This window comes from Rhinatrema bivittatum, chromosome 12 (assembly GCF_901001135.1).
Source record: "Rhinatrema bivittatum chromosome 12, aRhiBiv1.1, whole genome shotgun sequence".
Classification (NCBI taxonomy): domain Eukaryota; kingdom Metazoa; phylum Chordata; class Amphibia; order Gymnophiona; family Rhinatrematidae; genus Rhinatrema; species Rhinatrema bivittatum.
In genome coordinates this window covers 3,020,927-3,031,045 of record NC_042626.1, presented here as the reverse complement: position 1 = coordinate 3,031,045, position 10,119 = coordinate 3,020,927, and the positions used below count along the sequence as shown (strand labels likewise).

Here is a 10,119-nt window from a genome sequence, read left to right as displayed (position 1 = left end):
AACAGCGACTCTGGCACATACTATATCACTCCCTGTCATAAGGCACAAAGTTAGATCTTTTCAATCTCTACCCCATTCTCAGGAAACTTCCAAACCATCTGCATCTAGATGAGATTCACAACAGGGAGTGCACCATGACCTCCCTGACAAACCACAGCATGACTTATCTGGAGGAGAAAGGAACAAAAGAAAGAAAAAAATATTTCTGTATACAGGCATGCCTAACAAAACATTTATTTTTCAAAAGGTTGTTCCAAACAAGTGAAAGTATCAAAAACATCATGGCCAGTGTTTTTACAGAGATCAGAGGGTATTGTGCAGGATACCCTAGCTAACTAGTCTTAGGTATATCATTTGCTAAATGCCCCATATCTCCGTCATTCTCTGCTGAACGTTGGCCTCACTGCCCTAATCCACTAATTCTAGCTTCAAGTTTTGGTGTGTCACATACAAATGAAAAATAGCTACATGTCAACAGCAACGGCTTCTAGCTGGAAACACTCTGCAGTAAGGTGATGTTATCTCCTTTTAGCATGATGCGGCCTGCAAAAGACAGAGAAACGATTAAAAGCAGACACCTAATGCATTTTTACTGAATGTGTCTGGGGTAACCCAGATCAATCTCACTATGGCTCTGGAGATTATTCCCCAACAGCATGAGGCTCAATCTGCGCAATCAAATTCAAACACATCCTATTTATTCTGTCATTTCTAAAGGCTTCTGGGACATCCATTCATTGTCATGTACGGTGGACATGGCACTTTAAATCTCCTGCATTCACTGTTCTTTTATGTGTATCAAAGTCAGTTTTCCATGACCCAACAAGAACACCATACATAGCTATCAGGTTCTGGAGATATTGTTCTCATGAGAATGGCCATGATTCAGAGCAGACACACCAACAGACAGAGTATAAGCAAGCAGGCTCACTGAACCTTGTCGATACAGGATCCTGAAGCTACACAGTGCATGGACTGTAAAATGGATCTTATTTTATAGCCCTACCCAGCTGCTTCCGAGATTTCGTTTTCAGGTGAATTTCCTCTGCATCATCCAATACCAGGTTCATATACTCATCAAATCCCTAAAGAAAAATAACAGAATTACTGCAACTTTAGATTATTTCTGCTGAGTATGAAAACAGTTAACTGACATGACATGCAATATGAAGTTGTACTAAGTCTGCAGAGAAGACGCTGGAATTTTATCTGATTCTTGTAGTTGGACTCAGGGCTGGAATGGACCACAAAGTATAATCTAGTCACACCTGAGGGATAATTGTCTTATGCCCAGTGATGATGGAAATTTCATCACTATCCTCTTTATAACCCTCTTCATGTATTTAAAATCTGTAGTTAAGCACTGTGTTTGTTTCTCCATCCTCAGTCACGCACATTATGGACTGTTCCCTCATTCTTCCACCCACTGTTTAACAGATTCATCCTTGGTGGAAATCCAAGACATTTTTGGAAGAAAATCACAAACAGGTCTGGCTGTAGGATGATTACATTGAGGAAAGTAAGAATGGCAAAAGCCATGGCAGACATCTGTAAAATGAAAAAAGTGGCCATTTCTGGGCAAATACTCACAATAATACAGCCTTCTATTCGCATGTTCACCTGCTCATACAGCCACACCTGAATTCTGGACCTCTGCAAGACAGAAGTGTGCAAGAGATTTACCACCCACACGGAACATGAATAGCAATTTTTCTCCTAGTAGATTTCCCAGCAGTTTATGCCAGATTTCTATTCTGCATACAAATAATTTAACAAAATTTAAGCCATGTGCTCAGAAACCAAAAGTGGTAACTAGTGAGAACTTCCTCAGCTTTCTTGTTCAGCAATAGATTCTTTGTAAGTTGTGACATGTTTTAGAGAACCAATGTAAGAATGATTAAAAAATGATCTTGTACGCAAGCTTTCAAGATCAGAGCGCTCCCTTCTTCAGATTCAGGCCAATGGAAGACAGACAAGCATTGTGTGGCTTTAATATCAGGCCACCAGTAGCATAATCAAGGTATTTTATCTTGAAAACTGGTATGAAAAAGGGCTAAAACAAACCTCTTTCTTTTGCAACCTTAAAAGCTCGACAGGAAAAAAACAAACTCCCAGCACTTACCGGGAACGAGAACTGGATACAAACAACAACCAACATGGTCCCTGATTTTTACAGTTTGGGGTAAGGGGAACAGCAGTCCAGCTTCTACAACCAAGTCCCAAAGCAAAGAACATCACGCAGCATTGTCTGAATTATCAAGAAGGCTTCTCACCCAGTAAAAATGTTGTTAGCAGTAATTTATGGGTTTGACAGTTCCTTGGTTTTGATTGATTGTAAATATTACTACGCTTATCTTAAGGCTTGGGGGTAACTGCTCTGAGCGACAGTTACTACCCTTGAAAGAAACATAGGGGTATCCTGCACAGAGAGGCAGATACTACCGTAAGAAGCATTCTGAGCAGACTGGATAAGAACTTAAGAAGTTGCTATACTGGGTCAGACCGAGCGTCTATCAAGCCCAGCATCCTGTGGTCAATCCAGGTTACAAGTACCTGGCAAATACCCAAACACTAAGTAGATCCCATGATACTGATGCCAGAAATAGCAGTGGCTATTCCCTAAGTCAACTTGATTAATAGCAGTTAATGGACTTCTTCTCCATGAACTTGTCCAAACCTTTTTTAAACCCAGCTACACTAACTGCACAAACCATATCCTCTGGCAATGAATTCCAGAGCTTAATTGTGCATTGAGTGAAAAAGACTTTTCTCCAATCTTTTAAATGTACTATGTGCTAACTTCATACCATGCCCTAGTCCTATTATCTGAAAGATTAAAAAACCAATTCACATTTACTCGTTCTAGTCCTCTCATTATTTTATAGACCTCTATCATACACCCCCCTCAGGTGTCTTCTCCAAGCTGAACAGCCCTAGCCTCTTTATCCAAGCCGTTCCATCCCCTTTATCATTTTGGTCGCCCTTCTCTGTACCTTCTCCATCGCAATTATATCTTTTTTGAGATGTGGCGACCAGAATTGTACACAGTATTCAAGGTGCAGTCTCAACATGGAGCGATACAGAGGCATTATGACATTCCCTTCCTAATAATTCCTAACATTCAGGCAGCTACAGTACAGCCTGCTCTTGGATGCGCGTTTTCCCTTACCCCTTATTCAGTAAGGGGAAGAAAACACGCGTCCAACCCGCGGCACCTAATAGGGCCTCAACATGGAAATGCATGTTGATGGCCCTATTAGGTATGCGCGCAGGATACAGAAAGTAAAATGTGCAGCCAAGCCGCACATTTTACTCTCAGAAATTAGTGCCAACCCAAAGGTTGGCGCTAATTTCTTCCAGCACCGGGAAAGTGCACAGAAAAGCAGTAAAAACTGCTTTTCTGTGCACCCTCCGACTTAATATCATGGCGATATTAAGTCGGAGGTCCCGAAGAGTAAAAAAAAGTTTTAAAAAAAAAAATTTGAATTCGGCCCGTGGCTGTCAGCGGGCTCGAGAACCAACGCCGGCAAAATTGAGCGTCGGCTGTCAAACCCGCTGACAGCCGCTGCTCCTGTCAAAAAGGAGGCACTAGGGACGCGGTAGTGTCCCTAGCGCCTCCTTTTGTCCGGATCTACCGCCGGACCTAATTTAAATACTGCATCGCGCGCACCAGTGAGTGGCCGGTGTGCGCGTCTGGAGAGCGGGCGTTTGCTCGCTCTCCCGCGGACTTTACTGTATCGGCCTGATTGTTTGCTTTTTTTGACCACTGCAGCACACTGGATGGATTATCTGTTCTTTTCTGCCATCATATTCTCAGTTGTGTAAACAAACCCAGAGAAAACAGAAACAAAACAAACAAAAATGCTTCCAACTGCATTTGAGTTGGCACAGCATGAAAAAGAGAGATCATGAACTACACCATCGAGAGAGGGAACTATGGATGAACAAGATTTTGTTTTGTACTGATCAAGCTAAGAATGTTTGGGGAAATAACTGGAAGGAGGATCCTAGTGGTTGCTGAACAATAGTGGCTGGCTGTTCAGCAGTACAGTTGCCTTGACCACCATGAAAAAGGGGGCAGATGCAAAAAGTTGAGTTTTAAAACTGTGGACATAGTTTCTTAATACACAGTAAGCTAATTCTGCGCTAATGCATAGGGAATTTTAAAAAATGCACCAAAAACAGAATATGCAAAAAGAAAAGGCTTAATGCACAGTAAAACATGATTTATACACATAACTCACATTTTATCTGCACAAATGAACATTCTCCTCACTTATTCATAAATCTTGCTGAAACACCAACATTGTGCATTTAAATTAGCGCCCGAGCATGGAAATCGCTTGCTACTAAAGGCATTCGCAATTACATTTAATCCAGTTAATCCCACATTTGGACAGCGCGGTCCACCTAAACTAAAACAAATGTATAAAACAACATATAAAAGCGTTAACTTACATTCTGTAGGTATCTGAAGATGAGGTTCTGTGGAGAAGAGGTTAAGGAAGACAGCAACACCAGCAGAGTACACTAAAGCATTCATGTAACGTGGCACATATTATCCGTCATAAATAGCCTGCACCTACGAGGAACAGAACCAAGCCCCAAGAAAATCACCGCCCCAGACTGTGAGCCCTCTGAAGCAAGGCCCCGTTCCCTACACGCGACCATAAGGAGCCTTCAGCTGGGGCTTGGAAGGCCAGAGACTAAAAGGAAAACCCGAATCCCTCCCCACACATGAGAGGATACGATGGGCTGCACCATCACCTTCTGCACCTTCTGCCCCTGCCCCCGGTAGGCCATGACCGCCACACGCCGACAGCGAAAGAGCGCCAAGAGAGAAGCGGAAACCGCGCGCTCCGCGACCCGGAAGAACCCTAGAGTGCGGCGGCGCTGGAGGACTAGCGCCTGCGCACTCAGCCCAGCAGGCGGGACGTAGTGCGCAGGCGCGCAGAGCTCAGGCAGCGGCTGATTGGCTGGCGCGAGCTGCGCTCAGATACCCGGGAGATGGGGCACGTGACGCACTACATGCGTGACAGGAGGCTGAGCGAGGGGAGGGTCAGAGGTCGTGAACCAGGTGAAAGGGCGCCCGGGGAGCTCGATCATCTTTAACACAACACATTTCAAAAGTAGTTAAAAACTCGTTTTTGAAACTGCATGCTTTAAAACGTTTACGTCCTTTGTTGTTTTTTCATGATTTTCGTTCAGTACTGCAAGCACTGATTCTTCCCAGCTTGGACTATTGTAACGGCTTATATTTGGGATTGGCTGAATCTGCTATTAGACCTTTACAATTAGTTTTGAATTCTGCAGCCAGACTTCTTACAAGTACTCCTTTAAAACAACATATTTCCCCAATTCTTTATAATCTACACTGGCTACCTGTTAAATATAGAATTCAGTACAAAATTCTTGCATTATTACAGTCTTTGCTAAATAACATAGATTCCATCTGGTTATGCTCCACGTTGCGAATTTACAAGCCTCAGAGAGAGCTTAGATCAGCGGGAAAAAAATTACTTGAGGTTCCCTCAAAAAAAACCGCTGTATTAAATGTGACGCGAAATAGAGCTTTTTCGCTCGCTGGCCCCATTTTATGGAACGCCTTACCTGATCCTTTGAGGAAAATCCCCTGTCGAGAGGAGTTTAAAAAGGCTTTGAAAACCCACCTGTTCCAAGAAGCATTCAGGGATATGGAACCCCCTAATTAAGGGGTATCCTTAGATATGGTTGCTGATTTAATTCTATATATGACCTTCTGACATCCTTTTATTTTTTCATTGTCTTATTTTTTTTCTTAACTTTTAAGTTTTTTAACCGTAATGGCCATTCTCTTTACTTTTATGTCACCACATTTTCTTTTATTGATCATATTATACGTTGTATTTTTATTCATACTTTTAGAGTAATATTTTTGTTTTATTTTAGATTAGTACATTTATTTATTTAGGTTTTTTATATACCGGCATTCATGATAAGATCACATCATACCGGTTTACATTTGAACAAGGAGTGCAGGATAACAATAAAACTGAAACTAGTGCATAGGAAATGAAGTTACAATGAACAAGGATATTTATATTTAATTTTAACTTGTTGATTATTTTATAATCATTTTTTGTAAACCGCTTTGGTCAGCATCCTTACTGGTAAAACAGTATATAAATATGTTAAATAATAAATAAATAAGCAACCGTGCACTTTTTGCAGCGAGTAAACAGGTGCAAGGTGTTACGTAGAAAATCATTTATTACAATATAGTAATATTTTAAAGCCCTATGCAAGGGTGAAAAGTATTCAGGTATGATAAGTCCCTGCCCCAAGGAGTGCCTGAGGCAATGGGAGATGAGCATAAGAAATTGCCATACTGGATCAGACCAAGGGTCCATCAAGCCCAGCATCCTGTGTCCAACAGTGGCCAATCCAGGCTACAAGAACCTGGCAAGTACCCAAACATTAGATAGATCACAAGCTACTATTGATTATTACCATCATAGCAGTTTATGGATTTTTCCTCTAGGAACTTATCCAAACCTTTTTTTAAACCCAGTTATACTAACTGCTGAAACCACTTCCTCTGGCAATGAATTCCAGAGCTTAACTATATGCTGAGTGAGAAAGAATTTTCTTCAATTTGTTTTAAATGTGCCCCATGCTAACTTCATGGAGTGCCCCCTGGTCCTTCTATTATCTGAGAGAGTAAATAACCGATTTACATTAACTTGTTCAAGTCCTTTCATGATTTTATAGACCTCTATCATATCCCCCCCCCCCCCCCCCCCCCAGTCTTCTCTTCTCCAAGAGGAACAGCCCTAACCTCTTTAGCCTTTCCTCACAGGGCAACCATTCTATAGAAACATAGAATTGATGGCAGAAAAGGAGCAAACGTCCATCCAGTCTGCCCAGCAAGCCCATGGTAGCGACAGCTGCGCCTTACAGGTCTCCCCTCGGGGTGGCATCTGCTGTGGCGTACAGTTACCCCCATTCTTAGCTTCCCAAACTGTGTCAGGGCCCTTGTTGGTTACTGTCTGAATCCAATTCCCCGTTCCCTGTATGTACCCAGATCAGTCCAGACACCTGGGTTTTGCCTCCCCTCCAGTAGATGGAGTCAGAGAAGTTTTCTCAAACAACCCTGGCATATATACCAAGGTGCCACCCACAGTTCCTCAGTCTTACTTTCTCCAGCAGATGGTGGAGGTGCAAACCCACAGTCTCTGCTGATTCCTGATTGAAACAAGTTGGTAGTGTAGGATTTAGTCAGGGTCTTGATTGTACTTTTGGTGAGCTATCTCTTTAAGTTTAAAAAAAAAAAGGACAGAGCACAAGTCCCTCGTCAGCAGTTCTGAGAGCCTCCCAGGGGGTTGTAAGGTCCTGAGGGGTCCATTCCCCCTGGTCGAGGCCGCTGCTAAGGGTTGAGGACCCTGCACTTACTGGTCAGCAGCGCCGGGGGTGATACCGGGGAGCCCGGCTCACTCACCCCCCCTCCCCCCCCAGGAGCAGGAGTATCCAGAACCAGGGACAGCGAACGGCAAATTTATTTTATGTAAAAAAAAAAAAAAAGTTTTGTTGTTGTGTGGTGCACGCCGGCTCTCCGCTACTTTGTCTGGCGTCTTTCTTTCATTTTCTTGATTTTTTTTTCCCATCGCCGTTTTTTGATTTTCGTGGGCAGCTGATGCCTCGGGGCTCCTCATGCCGCGCGTGCGGCTCGGCCTCTGCTCGAGTTGTGTGCTGAGAGGCGAGGGACCCTCCGTTTCCGTTCAGGGGGTTGGAATTGGGCTCCACGTTCACTGGCGCCTGTCGATCAGACTGCAGAGTTGGCTGACGATCCGTTCCCGCTGAGCGCGGGAATGGCGGCCATCTTGGGCACCTTTAGGGAAGCCATGCGGGCAGCAATGGGGGAGGGGACTTTGCCCCCCTCACTATCCCTGCAGCAAATACCGTCCGGGGGGGGGGGGGCGCGCCTGCGGGGGCAGCCTATCCTTTGCAGGAAGATAGCCCTGCGGGGGCTACAGATTCCTCTTCGGAGTCTTCATTCTCCTCCGAGTTTGTTTTGCTTATGCACAAAGTTTTTAAAGCAAAAAAGGCAGGGAGAAAACTGCGGGGGAGGCTTGTACTGCAGCCGCAGACCCACAGGACACGAAAAAGGGATAGGTCCCGGGGGGGCTTGGACCCACCTAAGGGTAAGAGGCCCTTGAGGTCCGTCCCACTGGGGACGGGGACGGACTCTACATCTCCGGATGAGGCAGATCCGCCGGTGAGGCCCCTGGGGGGACTGATGCGGACGCACATACTCAGCAAGATACCAGCAAAGGATCTCAAGCGATGGAAGGAGACGATCCGAAGGTGGTTCGTCTATTTAAGAGAGGAGCTGTCTCCGCTTATTCCAGCCATCCTGCAGGAGCTAGGAATAGAGGCTCCGCCGGCTGAGTCCCGACTAGGAGCTATGGATCCGGTCTTGCTAGGCCTCAGGGGGCCTACGTTTTCCTTTCCTTTCCTTTTCTCGGCGACAGATCTCCTATTCAGGGAGTGGGACACTCTGGATTTAGGTCTGAAGGTAAGCAAGGCCATGGACAAGCTATATCCTCTCCCAGAGGACGCGTTGGAGCTTCTTCGTGTTCCTAGGGTGGACGCAGCAGTGTCGGCTGTTACCAAGAGGTCCACTATCCCAGTTACAGGAGTGACGGCCCTCAAGGATTTATAGGACAGAAAGTTGGTGTTGTGTCCGTCGCTGTCTGACGTCTCTGCTCCGCCCACCTTACCTCGTTGGCGACTCCCTTTGGGGTTGATGGAAGGCTAGCTGCTGCGGCGTCTCCATGCCGTCCTCCTTCGGCGTCCCCAGACTGGCTCGACGCTGCAAGCCGCCATGTTGACCAGATGCCTAAGGGCGCGCCTCGACTAATGTACCAGCATTGGCACAAACCTCAGAGGCATCCCCCTGAGATGACGTCACCAGCTCCAGATATTTAAGGTCTCAGTTTTCGCTATCAAGATGAGTTAGCAAGGGATTGGATTACCTAGCTTCCTCCTGGTCGCTGCGGATGGGATTCGCTCTCCGCATACCTTGCTACTCTGCCTCCTTGGACTTCACTAAAAGTACCCACTCCTCGGGGGCCTTGCTCTCTCTTTTTCTTTTCAGGTCGCAGTCCAGAACCGGTACTCGCTCCTCGAGGGCCCATGTCCCGGACTTGCTCCTGAATACCACTTCTGCTAAGAAGTCATCGCTGTTTACAAAATCAGTGAGTTTCCATCTATCTCTCAGAGCTTTCCCTGGGTCCAGGTACTCGCTCCTCGAGGGCCTAATGCATACCAACTCCTGGGCTGCCTTAAGAGACTATTGTGTGAGTGTTAACATCAAGGACTTGTTCCTGAACTTTGCATATACTGCCCATTCACTTTCTTAGTTTCTCTACAGCTCAGCCACACGGGGATCGCTGTTCCAATAGCTGAGGGACTACAGCCCAGCCGGGCGCTTCCAGCTCCCTACTGCCACCTTTGGTGTTTTAATGTATTGTTTCTAAGTGTTGCTTAACATCAGTGAGTCTTATCTATGTCTCAGAGCTTTCCCTGGAACCAGGTACTCGCTCCTCGAGGGCCTAATGCATACCAACTCCTGGGCTGCCTTAAGAGACTATTGTGTGAGTGTTACCATTAAGGACTTGTTCCAGAACTCTGCAAATACTGCCTACTCACTTTCTTAGTTTCTCTACAGCACAGCCATCTGGGGATCGCTGTTCCAATAGCTGAGGGACTACAGCCCAGCCGGGTGCTTCCAGCTCACTACTGCCACCTCTGGTGGTTTACTATATTGTCTAATAAAAGAACTATTTATTTATTTATTTTTAACTTTTATATACCGATCTTCTTGCATGGGATACAAATCAAACCGGTTTACAGTGAAACAATAACCTCGCCTGAGAGCATTACATAGAACAAGGACCATCGAAAACTTTGAGTAACATAACATTAAAGTTAAATAACATTCGATAACTAGTGTATGTCTGTCTCCTACACTAAGCCTGACCAGTGGTCCCTTTCGCGATTTCCCATGAGGGCGTGGTCACCTGCCACTGGTCCAAGGATCCACCCACAACTATTCTAAATAACAACAGCTTTATCAAC

General features: G+C 45.3%; 1 protein-coding gene across 1 annotated transcript; it reads right to left on the bottom strand.

The window, feature by feature from the left end:
• Nucleotides 1–210: 210 nt before the first annotated feature.
• SNRPE (small nuclear ribonucleoprotein polypeptide E) lies at nucleotides 211–4,933 on the bottom strand. Its single transcript, XM_029573805.1, has 5 exons — nucleotides 4,750–4,933; nucleotides 4,459–4,485; nucleotides 1,591–1,653; nucleotides 1,007–1,085; nucleotides 211–543 (listed from the first exon to the last, which is right to left on the bottom strand). Exons 1-5 carry the CDS (start codon nucleotides 4,801–4,803, stop codon nucleotides 488–490), a joined length of 279 nt encoding a protein of 92 aa, XP_029429665.1. The 5' UTR covers nucleotides 4,804–4,933; the 3' UTR covers nucleotides 211–487.
• Nucleotides 4,934–10,119: the final 5,186 nt, after the last annotated feature.

Bases quoted from the DNA above. Each gene is read 5' to 3' on its own strand.
- SNRPE (XM_029573805.1), bottom strand. From the start codon at position 4,803: ATGGCCTACCGGGGGCAGGGGCAGAAGGTGCAGAAGGTGATGGTGCAG. The intron at 4,486-4,749 runs GTATCCTCTCAT...TCTTCTCCACAG, and splicing joins AGGTGATGGTGCAGCCCATC to AACCTCATCTTCAGATACCT. The intron at 1,654-4,458 runs GTAAGTTAACGC...TCTGTCTTGCAG, and splicing joins TCTTCAGATACCTACAGAAT to AGGTCCAGAATTCAGGTGTG.